The 21,210-nt window shown below is 39.0% G+C and overlaps 1 protein-coding gene across 7 annotated transcripts in view; it reads left to right on the top strand.

The window, feature by feature from the left end:
- GRIK1 (glutamate ionotropic receptor kainate type subunit 1) overlaps window positions 1-21,210 on the top strand; it is a 445,118-nt gene that overhangs the window by 390,502 nt on the left and 33,406 nt on the right. For all 7 annotated transcript variants that reach the window (XM_070455128.1, XM_070455129.1, XM_070455130.1 and 4 more), the window contains 2 exons: window positions 4,776-4,894; window positions 9,401-9,618. In XM_070455128.1, coding sequence (XP_070311229.1) covers window positions 4,776-4,894; window positions 9,401-9,618 — 337 coding nt within the window. The remainder of the gene's footprint in view (window positions 1-4,775; window positions 4,895-9,400; window positions 9,619-21,210) is intronic.

The following is a 21,210-nucleotide window of genomic DNA, read 5'->3' as shown; positions in this document are numbered from 1 at the left end:
ATATGAATGAGACACATTCAATAAGAAATGAACGTTTGGAAGTTCTCTATATCTCATAAACTATACCATTACCAAACCCTAGATTGTTTTCCAAGTTTTGTCCAGATATTAATTTTAAATAATTACCAAAGCATTCTTTCCATGTGTCTTACCTCAGAAAATAATATAATGGCAGTGTGTAGAGTGATATTATCCTTTGATAATACTCAATCAGTGGTTCTCAACCAGGAGAGATTTTATCCCCCAGGGAACATTTGACAATGTCAGGAAATAGCTTTTGATTGTTACAGCTGAGGGTGGAGGATGCTACTGGTATCTGGTAGATAGAGTCCAGGGATGTAGCTAGAAATCCTGCAGTGTGCAGAACAGTCCTGCCTCCTATGACAAAAAGATATCCCCAAAATGTCAATAGCATCAAGTTGGAAAAACTGTGCTCTAAATAATTAGAGATGATATTGCTTGGAATGTCTAATTTTCAAAGACGAATCACTCACCTTCGGAGGTGCATGTCTCATTACTTGCTCCTAAGTGAAATAAATACTCCCTTCAAATGGTCATTTAATATATGATTGCCTCAAGGTGATGTGCCGTCTGACAATAGATAAGAAATCTTGTGCTGGCTTGTTGTTCCGTTCCTCTATTTGGGACCCACACCTGCTGGGTGATTTTAGGACTAGTGGGGCAATCCAAGCAGCAGAGGGTACCAGAGAAGTGAGTTCCATATTCCCCAGTTCACTGCTTAAATCTAGGCAGTGATGCTGATAAATAGAGTAGTCAAGACAATGTTGATGAGCAAGTAATTACATTATTTATCACACTGACTTGGCCCAAATTGGCAAAAGAGAAAACTATGTCAACAGCATCCAGCAGTTCTCACAAACACACGATTTGAAAGTATTTGTTTACATCTGACCCCAACTGTGTCTTCAAGTTGCCTTATTTTTACCACCAAACCAATGTAGCATTCAGTAGCTTTCCCTTCCTTATGTTATCTGTTCATCTGTAAGCTCCTGGTGATCCAGAGCCCTACATTTTCTAACTTGATTCTCTTTCAATGAAGAAAACAGCCTCCAGGACTTCCCTGATGGTTCAGTAGTTAAGATTCCACGCTTCCAATGCAGGGATGCAGGTTCAGTCCCTGGCCAGGAAACTAAGGTCCCATATGCTGTGTAGTGTGGCCAAAAAATTAAAAGAAGCAGCCTTGTTTCTCCCCCAATCAACACTATTTACTGAGGATTCCTACTCACCAACAGTACCTTTTGTAGACCAGTTTTTTCTTTATTTAGCTTATTACCCTTCTCACTCCCTTCTCACTGTCTTTCTCCTCACTCGGGGTCTTGGGGAAGTGGAATGTCAGTCATCAAACACAATCTTTCACGCAGCATGGTGGTAAAACATAAAAAATTTTAAAAATAACTCCCTGCAGTGCACAGGTGCATGTCATGGGGATTGCATTCGCAACTATATTCATCTTCTCCATACCTCTGAATCCATTTCTGCTTCCAGTTCATAAAGCCACTAAATATATCTTGGATGTGATTCCCCAAGACAAATCCTGGTTAAATAAGTGTGCCGATTCTCTTTGACTTCCCATCATCATACCCTGAGACCATGAACTTGGTCACTCTGCATCAGTAAGCTAAGGTGGAAAATGACTTTCTGTTACCACCTTAGTGGTTTGCATTCAAAGTTAGTGAAATAGAAATGAAAAACAGTTAATCTCCTAATCATTGTTAGCTCTAGAGAGGCTTTTGAATTTGTGTTTTGAAGTATACCCTTTCTTGTCCTTTTAGAGGGGAAAAATAGAGCTCATCACTGCTTTGGGGCTTATGTCCTCACTAGACAGAGGCTTATGAATCATTTGCTGAACTGAATTGATTTATAAAGTTAGACAAACTAAGGAAAATCATATAAAAATTTTTAGTTACTATGACTTTCTACAAACATGCCTGTCAGTGTTTTTGCTTTGTGGTTGACATTTTATAAATTACTTTTTGTAAAGTATTCAATCCCAAGGAATTATGTCCATCATGAACATACAATTTAGATAGACCAAATATCCAGAATAATGTCTGCTTACATCTTACAATTTATGTTTATCTTCTTAAAATGGACATTTTTTTAATTTGGCTTCTGGCAAAGAAAAAATCAAGAAAACCTTTTACTGTAGCTCTACGGTTATACTATAAACCCAGCCAGTTACATTACAAGATTGAGAGCTTTCTCCATTAAAAGATCTCCCTCTTGTTGATGTAGCCTGATATCCATTCTCAGTCATAAAAAGAATCCCTTAATTAGAAGTCTTCAGTATGAGCATCATTTTATATCTCCCATTCAAGTAAAAGCCTGGCATATATGAACATAAAACCAAAATGAGCCTCTGTATTTCAGTATAACTCTTCGAGATGCAAGTTTTGACATAAATTCTAAGCACATTTGTCCTTTTCTCTGTCATTTGACTAAAACTGAAATCAGGTGAGCAGAGCAGCTTCAGAATATCATTGGTACAGGCCATGAATTAATCTTTCTACCAGGCTTCCTGGTGATGACATTGCTGTCACACTGGCTATCTTTAAGCAAACGTTAGGAATTTCAAACTGAAATATCTACATCCAGGCAACAGGTAGATCTATTGCATTATGAAAATCAGTGTACTATGGTACAGCATCAAATCACTATTTAATATTCCTCAGTCCACACTCTTTCCAAGTCACTCAGAATCCCAGAGAAAAAGAATCTAAAATATCTCCACAGAGCAGGCAGAATCACATTGCTGTTTGGACAGTTTTCTTTTTTGCCAGAGAAAACTAGATGAATTGTTCACTTAGAGCTGCAAAGTCTGAAATACTGGAACAGGACCGAGTGAGATGCAGCTTTCCAAACAAAGAAGTGGTGAGTTCATTCATCAGAGCACATACACAGGAGAAATGCCAGAATATCACGGGGCTAGTGGTGGCCAGGTTTTATGATCTGTTTAGAAAAACTTCTGCTTTGGAAGGCACAGCCCTCCTAATGTGTTGCAATTAATTTTCTTAAATTATTGTACAAGTGCCAATGATACTGCTTAAGTAGTGGCATTTTTACTCTGCATACTGCTTCAATTAGTAGGTTCGTTAATATTGGTATCGGGTTCTTCGGCTCAGCAAACTTCTATGGTTATAAGAGAGTATAAATTCAAAACTTAATTATATTGTTGAAACAGTAATTAAAATGTATTGGCATGGCATTGTCAATTAAAGCTTTATTCATAAGCTTCACAGGAACCTGCGCTGTTTGCCCTGCAGCTGTGGAGAAGGCGCAGTAATGAGTTGGATGCCATTATTATGGGATAAAGTACGAAGCTGTTATCTTAGCCTCCTTAAGACTTGATGAGGAGACCCTGTATACTTTTCAGAAGGTGTCTGCAGGTTTAGAGCATGGTGTTTCATTTAGAACTGTCTGCCCACTTCCTTGTGCCTGATTCAAAGTGTGCCCCGCTTCTCGCTATAGATAATGTATTCACCTTAACACCAACTCCCCACCACGTGTCAGCTACCTGCTATTGTTTACTGCTGAAACCTTATGGACAGAGAGCATTCCATATGTTCTCATTGACTTTATGGGGTTTGAACATTACTCTTACACTCCTGCTTGCATTAAAAAGACCCAGTGGCAAATGGCATAGCTTTCGGTGCTAAGGACTACTGCATTTTAAATCATTTCCAGATAGCTTCACAGAGCACTTGCTAATGTCTTTTTTGGAAAAATAAGTGCCCCTTGGAAAGATAGTCTTAAAAAAGAACCGCAGAGTAGGGAGCTCCTTGGACTTGTAGAGGTCAGGCAGATGTTTAGAAAATAGAAGAAGAACCAAAAATCATTTCAGCCCCTCAAATTTTTATTTTAACACAACTTAGAGATATCTGGATTCTTTCTTCTTTAAAAATAAGGAAACTGAAGCCAGAGAGTTTAAATTACTTGTTCAAGGTTGACTTCCTCACCAACTAGGGCTGGTGATCAAATGACCACTGTTCACAGTTGTAGAAACAATTCGAAATGAATCTTAGAGGAAAGTCTGAATCTAAAACTGTCCGTCCAGACATGCTCTGGCCTTAACATTAATGAAGTCTGATGCCTGGGCCAGGGTACTTCTAAATTTGAACTTTATCTCTTCATTTAAAGATTGGGATTTTTATCTCCACATACTATCATAAAAACATCAAATACACCCCAATCCAGACCTTCTTTTTGTTGACTAATCGTTTGAAACTTGCAACTTCTTTGATGCATTATGAAATCACTAGACTACATAGACTCCTTTGATCTATCAGTCAATAACCCTTGAAGTCCAGTCAGCCCTGTATCGCATGTCTTCCTCAGCACCTAGCGACACAGGATCTTGATATTACAGTTGGTATGCAACTGTGTGTATCATTGTCACCGCTGCTCTGTGGGGTAAATACTTGGGATGAGTGGACCTCCCTTTGCAGTCCATCTAGGTGTTCAATAAAATGGAAATGAGTGAAAACTCAGAAAAATTCAGTAGACGTAGATCTGAGGAATATGGTTACAGCCAACCAATGGGCTTTGCCTAGAAATCAGAAGTCTGGTAAATATATAATGTCTAGAGTCTCCTTTGCACTTTGCCCACCAAAGCTATAAGTTTATGAATCTGGCCTACTGTTTTGTTTGATGCGTCCCTCATTAGCTGCTGGGTGTGGTGCCTCATTCAGTGGATTTCTGCTGGTGCCGCAAGTATCTACCTCATGTTTACAGACTGTTTCTGTTAACTACCACAGGTTTACACCCTACGAGTGGTATAACCCCCACCCTTGCAACCCTGACTCAGACGTGGTGGAAAACAATTTTACTTTACTAAATAGTTTCTGGTTTGGAGTTGGAGCTCTCATGCAACAAGGTACAAGGTTGCCCATCTTTGTCACACGCATCCCACGGTCTGCTGACAGGCTTTTATGCTGGTAAACTCCAGGAAGAAGATAGGGAGTAGGCTAAAAACCAACTCAGAAGTTAAAAAGATTGAACCCAGCTTCCTAGACAGTTCTAAAAATAAAAAAGACAAAAATATGACAGGAACAGAATTCCTTTGCTACAGATCTAAAATAAACTTCTATCAAGCAACAAATACAAATTTTCCTAGAGGGAAGGAAAGGATAAATTACCTTAGAAATTGTTTACAAACTGGCATAGATGGAGACATCTATCTTTTCCTTTTTAGTCATTACCTCACAAGTTACAATTTGAAAAAGGATAAAATTTGAATCCTTTGAGAATTAGGTTGACTTACAGACTTCCAATAGATGACAGTCCCTAAAACTGGCACCTAATTACCACTCTGACAAACCCTACTGGGATTTATCTTAGTTTCCCAGTAACTTTTTACAATCTCCCTCAGCTAGTAACCATAGCAACAGTAAACTGGAGATGTTGGAGGAAATGAAATTCAAACCACAGAAATGTAATATATTTTGTACATTTTCTATGATTTGGAGGATTTTGATTTTGTGGGGAAGGGAGGAGTGAGTTGTTTTAACCTTTGGAAGAAATCCAACATTTCTGTGGATTTTCCTCAGCTTTGATTCCAGGCGTATGGTCTAGAAAATACTTCTCAAGATTAAATGCATTAATTTAAGAAAATCATCAGTCACAGATGCTGTTGTGTTTGGAATATCTCCTTATTTGACAACAAGCTGCAAAATAAATTGGCAAAGGAAATTTCAACTAGGATATATATTAAAGATGTTTGTTACTTAGGGGTAAACCCTAAGGCTTCTCAGGAGGGACTTGTTATCATGCTACCCAAAGTGTTTATATTGTGTTTAAAAATTCCGAGGAGAGAGAACAAGGGTTTCTAGTGTGGAAATACCAAATAATTGAGCAAAGTGAGTAAATCATCTCAACATGCAGTTAAGTATAGTTTATTCAGGCAGTGCAAAGTAGGTGCAGACCCAGCACCTGATTTACTGGAAATCACTTGCGTGAGTTTAAAGCATAAGACAGAACTATAAATCCCACAGGAAAACTCATTGGATGACATATACTGCTTTACCAGTGCATTTAGTTTTTAAGGCATTTATCTTGTGGGCAATCACTTTCAAAGAGTGAAAGAGACGTCCTTCCTCACCAGTAGCTTGCCTTCCTATGCCATTAGAATAGGGAAATATAGCCTTGGGTTTCCTAGAGTATGCAGCACGCCTGTGCAGGTATACGTGACTGTGACTGCCTTTTGTCATATGAGCGTTATTGTTGTTGTTTAGTCGCTATGTCATGCCCAACTCTGCGACCCCTAGGACTGTAGCCTGCCAGCTCCTCTGGGATTTCCCAGGCAAGAATACTGGAGGGAGTTGCCACATCCTTTTCCATGGATCTTCCCGATCCAGGGATCAAACCCATGTCTCCTGGACTGGAAGGCAGATTCTTTACTGCTGAGCCACAAGGGAAGCCCATCATATGAGAATACCCTCTCCCTAAATTTCTCTTTGATACTCTACCTGTTTGGAGTTTCCCATCATCCACAGCAAACCGTGGGATGCAGTGTCTTCTAGTTACCACGACCTTGGGTACATGACAGTCAGCCCCAACCAGACTCTGCTTATTTTTCAAGAAGTTTAAAGTATCTGTCAGGTGAAAAAAATATTACAATGTACAAATTTGCGGACTGGTGACTATTCTGGTGCATTTGTCCTTAGCATGTGGCATTGGACCGGGTAGCTAACTTCTATACTGACTGTTGTGCTCTTGCTAGCAGAAGTTTGTCACTGTACTCAATTGGAAACCATTTTGTTTAACTTGTTTTTTAATGTGATGATCAGGCTTTCTCTTTTCTACAGAGCGTGAGCAAAGTCTGGATCAGGATTGGCTGTCATGTCTGCCGTAAAAGGCACTAAAGAGACTTCAGCAAGTATTGTCTCTCATCCCAAATATTTTCTGATGATGTTTTATTCTACTTTTATTACTGTCATGATTTCATCCTCTAGAGTTCTGAACTTTAACAAATCATCTCTACTTGAGTGAAGTCATTTCTAGGTATATCAGTTAACACTGAGAGTCATGAAAGTCAGAAAACTGTGTGAATTTTTTCAAAAGATGAAGTGTTGAGAAATTCATACCATCTACCAAGGGTTTTAAATGTAGTACGAATAGGTTCCTATCAATTATTTTTAATTTCCAAGACAACTTCATTCAAATGTATAAATACATTTTATTTTGAAGTGTGATAGAAGTGAATTTATTATTGCATGTAGACAGTTGGTTATCCATCTGTCTGCCCAGTTTTCCTGCCATATAATACACAATTATACAAATAATAAATTAAAACCTGATCTTTTCACAAATGCAACCAAATAAAATAAGGATAAATTCACAGCAGAAAATCTATACCTATAAGCTAAGGAAATATGTCTACTAACTGTATTACCTATTTCCTATGGGTATTTTATGAAATAAATGGTGTTTTAATGATAGCCAACTAAAGATCTAAAATAATATCACACTGCCACGAGGCTGCTAGATCAATTCAGCACGAAGATATGAAACAAACTTGGGCATTAAACATACACACCCACAGGCATATAAATCCCATTAAACTGCAAGATTACAACAGCAACACACTATCTTACTAAATCCTTAGAAGCAATTTGATGAAAACTGTTATAAATCTGTGTAACATTACACACTCAAATTCAAACAAACAAGCAAAAAAAAAAAAGAAATAAAAACCACGGTGAAGCCATTAACCTCATTAAAAGAAAATAAAGTACAAAGAATAGCTTTAGAAGAATATAGCTAATTCAAAGCTAAGAAACTCTGCCAACATTTATCTGCATATCATGAGCCTGGATCTGACTCTGATTTCATGAGCAATATTTGCATTTGTTTACAGATTAACCTTGAGCATAAATTCATGTATTTGTAGACTGGTAAACTCCAATTTCCCTATCTTAAGTCATTAACGACAAAACTTCAAGACAATCAGAACAGTGAAAGACTACTTTAAACCATATAATTCACCTGCTGAACTTCACACTTTAGATTTAACTTAGGGTGTATCCCACGGACGGAAGAGCCTGGTAGGCTGCAGACCATGGGGTCGCGAAGAGTTGGACATGTCTGAGCGACTTCACTTTGACTTTTCACTTTTATGCATTGGAGAAGGAAATGGCAACCCACTCCAGTGTTCTCGCCTGGAGAATCCCAGGGATGGGGTCGCACAGAGTCGGACACGACTGAAGTGACTTAGCAGTAGCAGTTTTCCTTTCACTTCTTAAGTGGTCCCATAAACTCTATCATTTCTCCAAGTTTATGGAGAAAATGCCAAGAGAGAAACAATGGTGAATTTCAGGCAAGCAGATTAACCAAAATCCATCCATGGATCAATACAATTAGGGTAAGGGCTGCATATACCTTTCTGCCCCTTTCGGTTCTGCTGCTGTATTTATAGCCTTCCATAGCTCAGCTTGATCAAAAGTTTTGAGCTAGAGAGCTTTCACAGATGCTTGTCCTTTGTGTAAGTAAACTTTGCCCATATACCCTTTCTTCAAGAGAGAAAGATGTTTTTTCTTTTTTTTGTAAATACATTAAATGCCTCGTATGTACTACCTTTATACAAATAATCAGGAATCATCTGATAACACCTAAAATGAGTGTTTTTACCAAGAAGGGCCCCTTTCCACCTGCAAAACAGCCAGTCTTTGAAGTATAATTAAATTGTACTTTATTCGAGGACAAAATTGTGCCTTTTCAGTGAATATATTATTTTCAGTTAAACAAGAATCAACATTAAAAAAATAATTTTGACTTCAAAAATAACATAAAACAATAAAAAAATGATTCATCAGCCATCAAGTACACTTGCATCCAATATCATTTGATTTGTAAAATAGTGTTTTATCAAATGCATGTGATAAATAGCGTGCTATGTAAATCTTTTGAAAGTTTCTCCCATTCTTTAATATTAAATAAAATATTATTAATATTTTAAAGCTTTCACTGTTGTACAACCTAGAACATTTTATTTCACACAGTAAGATGCATATTAGACAGTACAAAAAGGCCAGAACCCTGAGGATTTTTCAGCAAAAACAAGCAAACAAACTCAAATCTAAGCAACTAAACTGTTTGTAAATTTTAGACATAAGATATCTCAGGGTTAAAACTATTAAAACCATCAAATGGAAATAGATCACATTTAAGCAGCAGCAGTGATAAATGATAAAAGATCATTTAGATTTTGCTTCATTTTCTAGAAGATACATCTATTCACCTACACACAAGAGAACAAATGCTTGATAGATTTATGATTTTGAGTCACAAAAATGCATTATCTCTCTAGACGACTGTTGAATCTTGAGTCTCCTCCCTTCTAACACCTCTGTTTAACACTCTTACTCTGATGATACCATCACAGGATCAGAGTTGATGCCCAAAGCCCTCTCTACCAGAATAGTTGGAGGGATATGGTGGTTTTTCACCCTAATCATCATTTCATCCTACACTGCCAATCTGGCTGCCTTCTTGACAGTGGAGCGAATGGAATCCCCCATTGACTCAGCGGATGATTTGGCAAAACAAACCAAGATAGAATATGGGGCTGTCAGAGATGGATCAACAATGACCTTCTTCAAGGTAAGGAACTAACAGTGTATTCTCAATGGTCATCTCATACTAATGGAAAGAGGGTGTAGAATAGGAGTCTGTCCAAAAAATAAAAAAATTGTTAGGCCATTTTTTTATAAAATAAAATGTCTAATGATATAATCTGATTACAAAGAACCCAGGTGCCCATGGCAGTCAGTGTAAAGCAATTTCTTCAGTTCATCTAGATATCAGCCCTTCTATCCCCAATATAGTACACTCAATCCACATATCTCGACCTTCAACATCTTTCTCTTGCCTTTAGACCATTTAGATATCAATCCTTCTATCCTCAATTTAGTACACTCAGTTCCACATATCAGTACCTTCAATATCTTTTCTTACCTTTATATCCATTAATTAATGACTCATGTATGGAACTCACGAAATAAAGTTTACTTAATCTGAAATTCTGACAATCAAAATATGTGAATATCATTGTTTGATTCTTTGTGTTCTCTACTGGATAAGACAGGAGCAGATAACAAGTAAATGTGTTGATAGTGGAATTTATTTGGACAATTAAATCCAAAAATATCCCAGGAGACTCCAGTCTAATATTTCATCTGCACCAACAGAGACAGTGCTCCCAGAGCAGCCTGAAGCCTTCCCATAGCCTAGAGAGCTTCCTGAAGCACCAAAGGAGATTTAAGCTGGAATCAATATAGTTTTAGTGTCAAGTACATTTTGTAGTTCATGTCTTTTAATGACTTACCCGGAGTAATGAAACTGATTTCAGCCTTGCATACAGAATAAACTGTAGTACTTTTATTATCAAATCTCAGATACTGTATCTCCCATGGGCGAAAATATGGATTTTAATAGATCCAGAAACCTTTAGAGATGACAAAAAACCTTAGAGATCAGAAAGATTCAGACCTTCACATTACTCATGAAAAGAACAAAACCCTCAGAAGCTAAATTACCTGCTCAAAATCATACACTTGGCTTAAGACAGAGATAGGCTAGAACCTTCTGTAAGAGGTAATTATGCATGGGAGGCCAGGGTGGAGTGGGGAAGGAAAACAACAATTGTAACCAAAATAAACTCTAAAAACACTTTTGTCAACATCTCACACCCGAATTATGAAAATGAAGCTACCACTCCAAGACCAAGTGGACTACTCTGACTTGTGGAGGATATTAATGTAGAGACAAAATATTAAGGGTAAAAGGAAGTGAACACTTCTAGGTGTAATAGTTCACAAAAATTGGTATTGTGTATGTGTGTATGTCAATAGCTCAGTTGTGTCCAACTCTCCGCAACCCCATGGACTATAGCTCACCAGGCTCCCATCTATTACTTATGCAGTGCATGTGGTTCAGCAATTACCAACAGTAATAGATAAACAAATAAAAACTTGTTTTAAGAGTAAACTAGAGGGCATCCCTGGCAATCCAGTGGTCGATACTTCACCTTCCAATGCAGGGAGTGTGGGTTTGATTCCTGGTCAAAGAGCTAAGATACCATATGCCTCGGAACCAAAAAAAAAAAAAAAAAATACAAAATATAAAACAGAAGGGATATTTTAATAAATTCAATAAAGTTTTTTAAAAATGGTCCACTTCAAAACCAAAATCTTAATAAAAAGAGTACACTATACCCAGAGGTTTATAAGAAACAGAGTAATCTTAAAATGTTAGGATTTTCTTTTCCTCTATTAAAAAAAATATTTTTAAACACTTTTTTTTAAAAGAAATATGTCATTGATTTAATGAAGGTATAAAGTGTGGTGACTGTTTCTTTTTTGGACAAGTGTTGTTTTCAGGACAAATGACATTAAATATTGGCTTTCCAACTTTCTGAAAGCTTGAATTTTCCTAAAATCAATAGTGTGAAGAAACACAAGCTACCCCCAGCTAGTAATTCATCACAATACTTGTCAGAAACCAGGAAAGTGACCTGCAAGGCATATAGGACTGAGGGACACTGCTAAAGTAGAATTGAGTATATCTGAAAAAATGTCTGAAATGACTTACCTCTTTCACCAATATCAAAAAGTTTTAAAGTATTGGGACATGGGCAAGCAGAAGCAGAGAAGATTCTATGACTACTGGGGTATAGTATAGTATACATAAAGCGTGTGCTCAGTCATGTCCGACTCTTTGCAACCCCATGGACTGTAGCCTGCCAGCCTCCACTGTCCATGGGATTTTCCTGGCAAGAATACTGCTTACTAAGATGCACATCATAAATATAAAAAGAGGGAGAGGCTATGCTTTGAAAAAGCCAGAGATCTGACTCTTGCCACCGTCCAATCAATCTTTGGATTCACACAGTATCCTTTAACCTCATTTTGATTTGTTTCTGCTCACGTGTTTCTAAGTATAAAGGGTGTTGGTCCCCACATCTTCCTGGCAGGATCCTAGGGTCAACACATTAAAGTATTCTTGGATAGTGCTTTTCACTGAAATAATTCAGTGCTAATCTCACAACAGCTGCTCCCTGGGCATTTTCAGAGCCAGCTCCTGCTTGCTCCCGGGTCCTGAGGCACAAGGAAAAGTCTCTCGGGTGGCCGGGCAAATGAGACAATAAGCATCTCAGGGAGAAACACCATGATGAGAGTACAAACAATGACAGGGAGACGAGAAGCATGCATTACACACTAGCTCATAGCCACACACTCCGCTCCTAAACACTTTAAAGATATTATCTCATTTGATCCTTATAAAGGGCGACTGAGGGAAAAGCTAATATTATCCCCATTCTATGAAGAGGAAAACGAGGCATCTATACATGCATGCTAAGTCACTTAAGTCATATCCCACTCTATGCAACGCTATGGATGATAGCCTGACAGGCTCCTCTACCGTGGGATTCTCCAGCAAGAATATGGCAGTAGGTTGCCATGCCCTTCTCCAAGGGATCTTCCCAACCCAGGAATCAAACCTGGGTCTCCTGCATTGCAGGCAGATTCTTTACCTTCTGAGCCACTAGTAGGAAAGTAAATGAGGCATCAGTTCAGTTCACTTCAGTCGATCAGTTCAGTCACTCAGTCATGTCCAACTCTTTGCAACCGCATGGACTGCAGTGCACCAGGCCTCCCTGTCCTTCACCAACTCCAGGAGCTTGCTCAAACTCAAGTCCATTGAGTCAGTGATGTCAGCCAACCATCTCATCCTCTGTCATCCCCTTCTCTCACCTTCAATCTTTCCCAGCACCAGGGTCTTTTCCAATGAGTCAGTTCTTCACATCAGGTGGCCAAAGTAATGGAGTTTCAGCTTCAGCATCAGTCCTTCCAATGAACACCCAGGACTGATATCCTTTAGGATGGACTGGTTGGATCTCCTTGCAGTCCAAGGGACTCTCAAGAGTCTTCTCCAACACCACAGTTCAAAAGCATCAATTCTTCGGTGCTCAGCTTTCTTTATAGTCCTACTCTTACATCCATATGTGACTACTGGAAAAACCATAGTTTGACTATACAGGCCTTTGTTGGCAAAGTAATGTCTCTGCTTTTTAATATGCTGTCTAGGTTGGCCATAGCTTTTCTTCCAAGGAACAAGAGTTTTTAATTTCGTGGCTGCAGTCACCATCTGCAGTGATTTTGGAGTCCCCAAAATAAAGTCTCTCACTGTTTCCATTGTTTCCCCATCCATTTGCCATGAAGTGATGATGGAACCAGATGCCATGATCTTAGTTTTCTTAATGTTGAGTTTTAAGCCAGTTTTTTCACTCTCCTCTTTCACTTTCATCAAGAGGTTCTTTAGTTCCTCTTCTCTTTCTGCCATAAGAGTGATGTCATCTTTGCACCTGAGGTTATTGATATTTCTCCTGGCAATCTTGATTCCACCTTGTGCTTCATCCAGTCCAGCATTTCGCATGATATATTCTGCATATAAGTTAAATAAGAAGGGTGACAATATATAGCCTTGATGTACACCTTTCCCAATTTAGAACCAGTCTGTTGTTTCATATCCATTTCTAACTATTGCTTCTTGACCTGCATACAGATTTCTCAAGAGGCAGGTCAGGTGGTCTGGTACTCCCATCTCTTTCAGAATTTTCCACAGTTTGTTGTGATCCACTCAGTCAAAGGCTTTGGCGTAATCAATAGTGTAGAAGTAGATGTTTCTTTGGAACTCTCCTGCTTTTTTGATGATACAATGGATGTTGGCAATTTGATCTATGGTTCCTCTGCCTTTTCTAAATCCACCTTGAACATCTGGAAGTTCACGGTTCACGTACTGTTGAAGCCTGGCTTGGAGAATTTTGAGCATTACCTTGCTAGTGTGTGAGATGAGTGTAATTGTGTGGTAGTTTGAACATTCTTTGGCACTGCCTTTCTTTGGGATTGGGATGAAATCAGGCATAGCTCCATTAAATAACTCGCCACAAATTTATAAAGCTATTGATGGGAGAGCCAGAGTTCAGTCAAACTTCAGAGAGTTCTAGAAGATAAGCATCTTGAGGATAGACAATTGGTCTCTTTTGTTTGTCATTTATATCCTCAGAACCTAAAACAGTACCTGGAACATTGTAGATACATAGTAAAGTATAGTAGACACTTAGAAAATCTGTTTTTAATAAATGAGCAAATGCACTGATGAAATCTAAGAGAGATGAATTCTATCAGAAAAAGAAAAAAGAAAAAGAAGAAGGGAGGGAGATGAAGAAGTGTATTTGTGCAGGCTGCTATAACAGAACATCAGACTGGGAAGTTTATAAACAACAGACATTTATTTCTCACCATTCCAGAGGCTGAAAGTCAAGATCAGGGTCCAGCATGGTTGAATGAGGGCTCATTTCCAGGTTGCAGATTTTTACTATGTCCTCCTGTGGTAAAACGGGCAAAGGTCTTTTAGGAGTCTCTTTTATAAGAATACTAATCCCATTCATGGTTCCATTCTCATGACTCAAATACCTTTCCAACACCTCGCCTCCTTATGCATAACCTTGGAGGGTCAGGATTTCAGCATATGGATTTGGGGGAGGAAACATTCAGACCACAGCAGGAAGGATACAGAGAGATCCACAGAGGAAGAGAAGCCGTCCTATGTTCCTCGATTTACAAGTTATCTCGTAGCCCAGCAACCCTATCTATCAAGAAGGAATTTATTTGCAAAAAGAGAACAAGGACTAAATCCGATTTAATTTTCCCCTTGAGGGAGGCAAGCTGTCAGAAAGCTTCAGAGGGATCCACACTCGGGGATTTTAAGCTGGATTATTCTGCAAGGGAAAGACACTGTGCCAGCCTTTAGCTCTCAGGGCAGTTCCACCCCATCACAGAGTGCAGCAGGTAAAGTCACAAGGACTCAGTTCTGACCCGGCTCTGCATTAACGTAGTACCTCTGCTGTGCCATTACGGCCTCCCTCCTCCCCTTCTCTGTTAATCAAAGACCGTATCCTCTCTGAGGTTGCTGAATCAATAAGGAAAGCTTCCTTTACCTGGTCTAGCTTACCTGCATTCTGATCTACTGTTGGGGCTGTAATGACCCTTGCTCACATGGGTTCCATTCATACTCAGTCACAAGGAAATTTCTAATAAGAAGCATTTTTGCATCACACAGTGTAACTTCAAGCACTTTTGTCCCCTCAATATCCTCAAAATATCCCTTTGGCACATTCAAATGGTGAAGCAGACTCTTTGCTTTCAAGATGATTCTAAGTTGTTTCGCAGCTGAAGAATAGGCAGTTGGAAGCTGAAAATGACTATGGAATTACTAAAATCCATAAACAAAGTGCACTAACCCTTCACATTTGGTCTCTGGGACACAAGCAGGGTTTGCTTTTAGTAGAAGTTCTGCAGGCAAAGGGCTCCCCAGGTGGCACCAGTAGTGAAGAATCTGCCTGCCAATTCAGGAGATGCAGGTTTGATCCCTGGGTCAGGAAGATCCCCTGGAGAAGGAAATGGCAACCACTCCAGTGTTCTAGCCTGGGAAATCCCATGGACAGAGAAGCCTGAGAGACTACAGTTCATGGGGTTGCAATGAGTAAGACACGACTGAGCACACACGCATACCACACACACACACACACACACACACACACACACACGCACAGTGCTTGAAAAGTGTGACCGGAAGTTGCTCACTAAAATTTCCATCCAAAGTCTTTGATTTTTTGTGTTTTAATCTAGACTGCTATTCTTGCAGACAACCTGGCCTTATTTTTCAGATTTGGGATATTTGATTTTCAACATGAAAAAAAGTTATTTTTTTAAATAGCTCAGATGAGGTTTCGCTATCCATCATCTAAATTTAGACAAGGCTGAGGGAATAAATTGACATTTATTAATCAAGTGCTGGATCACGGTACTACTTGTCTAAGACAAGGGAGGCCAAAATAGTTTTCCTCCATAGAGCCATTTGTATGTGGAACAATCACAGTGATCACCAGGGACTGTATTTACACAAAGAACTGGGATTAAATCATAAATTCAAATGCATATATATTCACAAAGTTTTATAGATGGACACTTCAAGATACCTATATGCTAATACCCATTAAAAAAGAACAATTTTAAGTTTTGTAACCAAGGGCATTTAGTTAATGATGCTTATTAAGTATTATACTTCCTCAGGGTCATCTGCCCCTGAGTCTTAAAGACTTCAGTACTGTGGATGATATAATGCCTATTTGATGACAGGGTGTCAGTCACCAGTAGACCAATTACCAGGTCAAAGTTAAAGAAAGGCAGAGTGTTTTATCAACTGTCCAGGGACTGTCGAAGATGTTTTAGGAGATTCTCCAAGTATAAGGGGACCTTTTATTTGTCCTTGTTGGGCTATCTATCAATTTTTAAATGGAATCTCTTTATAAATCAGTATGCTAATAATTCAGAGCTTCAAGAGACTTCATATAAGAGAACTTTTTAAACAAATTCTCCTGTTATTTTTCTACTTAGGAGAATACTAATCGATAACATGGTATTAATTATATTGGTTTCTCAGTTCTCTGCTGTTGAATTGCTTTGTCCTTTGAAATGTTTCAAAATCCTGAATGATAGACTTTCCAGCCCTCCCCACTGTCTGAAACCAACCCAGCATCTTAGGAGACACAAAGAATAGTCAGTTCAAGATCTATGGACATAACCTGAGAGTAGATTTCCTAAGGCCATTTCCTCTCTTATACACAACAATGGTGAGAGCAGTGGCACCCAAATACAACTTCTCCTTTTATGTTAGAGCACTAAGGTACTAATCTTTAATCTTCTCCATGTCTCATAAAAAGTAGGACATGTGAACAAATTGCTTTTTATCCTTGTAATTATTAATTCTATTATTTACCTTAGGACAAATGGAATAGCCCAAACTTTGGTCTCACAGTGACAGTTTAGCAACTCATTTCTTTTTCCTAGGTGAAGAAATAATTGTCATATTAAAAGTTGAAGAACCATTTAAGGCCTAAAGCAAGGGTTTTCTCAATGCCTCTTGCAAACCATCAACCAAAAATAATGATTTAGGTTCAGAGATTAGGGATCTCAGCCAGTCTTCTCAGGAGATATAACTAGTATAAAATTAAAACTTAGAGTAAAGCTTTGTTCTGGAGCAAGAGAGCCTGGGTTCAGATTCTGATATTACTGCTTGTTAGCTGTATGTGTGCATACGTGCCCAGTTGCTTCAGTCATGTCCAGCTCTTTGTGACCCTATGGTCTGTAGCCCGCCAGGCTCCTCTATCAGTGGAATTCTCCAAACAAGAATACTAGAATGGGTTGCCATGCCCTCCTCTAGGGGATCTTCCTGACCCAGGGATGGAACCTGCATCTCTTTCATTGCAGGCAGATTCTTTACTGCTGAGTCACCGGGGAAGCCCCATTAGCTATGCAGACCTTGATAATTTATTGAATCCTCTATACCTTAAAATATTATTTTAAGAAATACATAACTTAATAGAGGTAGTCTGCTTGTAATACTAATTGGCAAATTATAAACAAGAAAACTGTTAAATAAAAAAGAGAAAAAATGCTAAAGATTATTATAATGTTCACCTACAACAACACCATTAGCATCCAATCCTTATTCCTAGCTATTAGCCCTACTATTTCAACTTTCTGAATTTAAAAAAAAAAAAACAAACCTCTCCAGTTTGGTCTTTGTTCAGATTCCTCACCATCGTGATCCCTAGGTGGTGTGGCTTCTGCTACTAGACAGAAAATTCCAGACAGTGCCAGTGCCCAAATCTCAAAGACTTTCAGAGGCCAAGACAGATGAAAAACTTAGTCCTTGGAAGCTTTGCTGAGCACATACAGGCATTTGCAGAAGAACCACTTCCAGATGATAGATAAGCAGCAGATGGTGAGGCTGCCCCTGGAATTCAGCTGAGAAGAATGAGGTAGTTCAACTCAATTCAGCTCAATTTAGACTTTTTTCCACGATCTCCACTTTGACCAGTACTTGAAGTTGGCACTGTAAGAGACAGGAAAGGGAGGATACAAAATTTTGCTCAAGGCTTAAAGACCTGAATAGCAACAAAGAGACAAGCTGCACATAGACCTGTTAAATATAATACAGCGTGTGATTAAGTAGCATGCCTTATGCAGACAGGAAGTGGTGTGAACATAGAGAAAGTCCTTGTGAACCCAGAATAGTAGAAAATACTCATGTAAAAAATGACTCTCAGTAGAAGCTAGCCTTGTAAAAATCGTCTCAGACCCAAGTCACAGGATTACACAGATTAGATCATGGTTCAGGCTAAAATGACTTGAATAAAATAGATTTTTTTAAAAAATCGTAACAGGTTTGTCATTGCTGGCTTTCATGGTCTGGGGACTTTGGACCTGCTGTGGGAATAAGGGAGTCTCTAGCCTTTATAATCTCCTTCCAGAGAGTGGCTAGGTGCTTTCATTAATTCAAAAGATATTTCAAGAAAGTTACTGAGTCCTGCACCAATGCACCTGAAGCAATGAGCCATTATGGGCAGACAGGTTTCAGACAGAAATAGTCATGTAAGGAAGCACAAAATGAAAGACATTTCACAAACTTCTCTGCAGAGCAAGGAACTCTTCACATAGGAGCTATTAGGTCTTGTTTGAAAGATCCAGCCAATCCTGCCATCAGTGTTCAAACTGCCAAGTACCTATAGTTTAAAAATGTATTGCTTAGGGAGAAATCCATGAGGTCAATTAAAGTTAACCTGTTTCAGTGCCTGATACATTGCCTGTAAGGGACCAATTTTTAATTCTGAACAGGAGAAAAACATGAAAAATGTTTTAGCAAAGGTGTTTAAATCCCACTGAAGGAAATTGTTAAAGGGAACACATGAATTTCTAAAAACCTAGGAGATTCTGCAAATGTCATAACTTTCTGTCAATTCAAGGTAAGAGCATAATCAGCTGGAATGATCATATATATTAATACATTTGAGATAAAGGCCCCTCACTATAGCATAAATGCTTTCATCTGAGAATGCTTTCTTCAAAGTGACTTTTGTAAATTAAATCATATTTTTTAAAAATCCAGGGTAACTTATTATTTAATGAAATAATGTATCTAATCATGTGTTAAACTTCCCTAGTGGCTCAGATGGTAAAGAATCTGCCTGCAATGCGAGAGACCAAAGTTCAATCCCTGGGTTCGGAAGGTCCCTAGAGAAGGGAATGGCTGCCCACTCCAGTACTCTTGCCTGGAGAATCCCATGGAAAAAGGAGTCTAGTGGACTCCAGTCCGTGGGGTGACAAAGAGGTGGAGATGACTGAGAAACTTTCACTTTGCTTCAGTTGTGTGTTAAGGGAAATGATTGCTTTTAAGGCAACGGTTCACCTCTGATATATCTGCTTTATAAGTCTGAATGCCTGCATGGCTAATTTCTGTGTCTCTGATTGATTTTTAAGGTTTCTACTTTTTTCTTAACTTAATTTTATTATTTATTTATTTGTGGTTGCACTGGGTCTCTGTTGCTGCGTGGGTTTTCTCTAGTTGCGGTGAGCCGAGGCTGCTCCCTGCCTGCGGTGCACGGGCTTCTCACTGCGGTGGCGTCTCATTGCGGAGCGCCGGCTCCAGCGCACGGCCTCAGTAGTTGTGCCGCATAGGCTTAGTTGCGCTACAGCACGTGGAATTCTCCTGCACCAGGGATCAAACCTGTGTCCTCCGCATTGGTGGCTGGATTCTTATCCATTGTACCACCAGGGAAGTCCCTTTTTTTTTTTTTTTAATCAATGTTTATCTAAAACAAAAGTAAGTTGGAGATGACATTTTGAAATGTAATTGTCTTCGGTATTTTATTTGTTCTATAAGTATGTATTTACCATATTTATAAGACCATTTGTTTATAAGATAACAAAAATCAAATATCAATAATCTATCCTTAGTGTATTTGTGTGGGGTTATGGATATATGTAAAAATAAGTGTATAAATAGGTGTATATATATATATCAGTCAGTTCAGTTCAGTTCAGTCGCTCAGTCCGACTCTTTGCGACCGCGTGAATCGCAGCATACCAGGCCTCCCTGTCCATCACCAACTCCTGGAGTTTACTTAAACTCATGCCCATCAAGTTGGTGATGCCATCCAGCCATCTCATCCTCTGTTGCCCCCTTCTCCTCCTGCCCCCAATCCCTCCCAGCATCAGGGTCTTTTCCAATGAGTCAACTCTTCACATGAGGTGGCCAAAGTATTGGAGTTTGAGCTTCAGCATCAGTCCTTCCAATGAACACCCAGGACTGATCTCCTTCAGGATGGACTGGTTGGATCTCCTTGCAGTCCAAGGGACTCTCAAGAGTCCTCTCCAACACCACAGGTCAAAAGCATCAATTTTTCAGTGCTCAGCTTTCTTCACAGTCCAACTCTCACATCCATACATTACCACTGGAAAAAACCATAGCCTTTACCAGACGGACCTTTGTTGGCAAAGTAATGTCTCTGCTTTTTAATATGCTATCTATGTTGGTCATAATTTTCCTTCCAAGGAGTTAGCGTCTTTTAATTTCATGGCTGCAGTCACCATCTGCAGTGATTTGGGAGCCCAAAAAAATTAAGTCTGACACTGTTTCCACTGTTTCCCCATCTATTTCCCATGAGGTGATGGGACCAGATGCCATAATCTTAGTTTTCTGAATGTTAAACTTTAAGCCAACTTTTTCACTCTCCTCTTTCACCTTCATCAAGAGATTTTTAGTTCCTCTTCACTCTCTGCCATAAGGGTGGTGTCATCTGCATATCTGAGGTTATTGATATTTCTTCTGGCAATCTTGATTCCAGCTAGTGCTTCTTCCAGCCCAGCATTTCTCATGATGTACTCTGCATATAAGTTAAATAAGCAGGGTGACAATATACAGCCTTGATGTACTCCTTTCCCTATTTGGAACCAGTCTGTTGTTACATGTCCGGTTCTAACTGTTGCTTCCTGACCTCCATACAGGTTTCTCAAGAGGCAGGTTAGGTGGTCTGGTATTCCCATCTCTTTCAGAATTTTTCATAGTTTATTGTGATCTACACAGTCAAAGGCTTTGGCATAGTCAATAAAGCAGAAATAGATGTTTTCCTGGAGCTCTCTTGCTTTTTTGATGATCCAGCGGATATTGGCAATTTGATCTCTGGTTCCTCAGCCTTTTCTAAACTCAGCTTGAACATTTGGAAATTCTCAGTTCATGTATTGCTGAAGCCTGGCTTGGAGAATTCTGAGCATTACTTTTACTAGCATG

The sequence above is a fragment of the Odocoileus virginianus genome, chromosome 25 (assembly GCF_023699985.2).
Source record: "Odocoileus virginianus isolate 20LAN1187 ecotype Illinois chromosome 25, Ovbor_1.2, whole genome shotgun sequence".
Taxonomy (NCBI): domain Eukaryota; kingdom Metazoa; phylum Chordata; class Mammalia; order Artiodactyla; family Cervidae; genus Odocoileus; species Odocoileus virginianus.
Note: the sequence above shows the minus strand (reverse complement) of the source record. Positions and strands in the feature narration are given on the sequence as shown.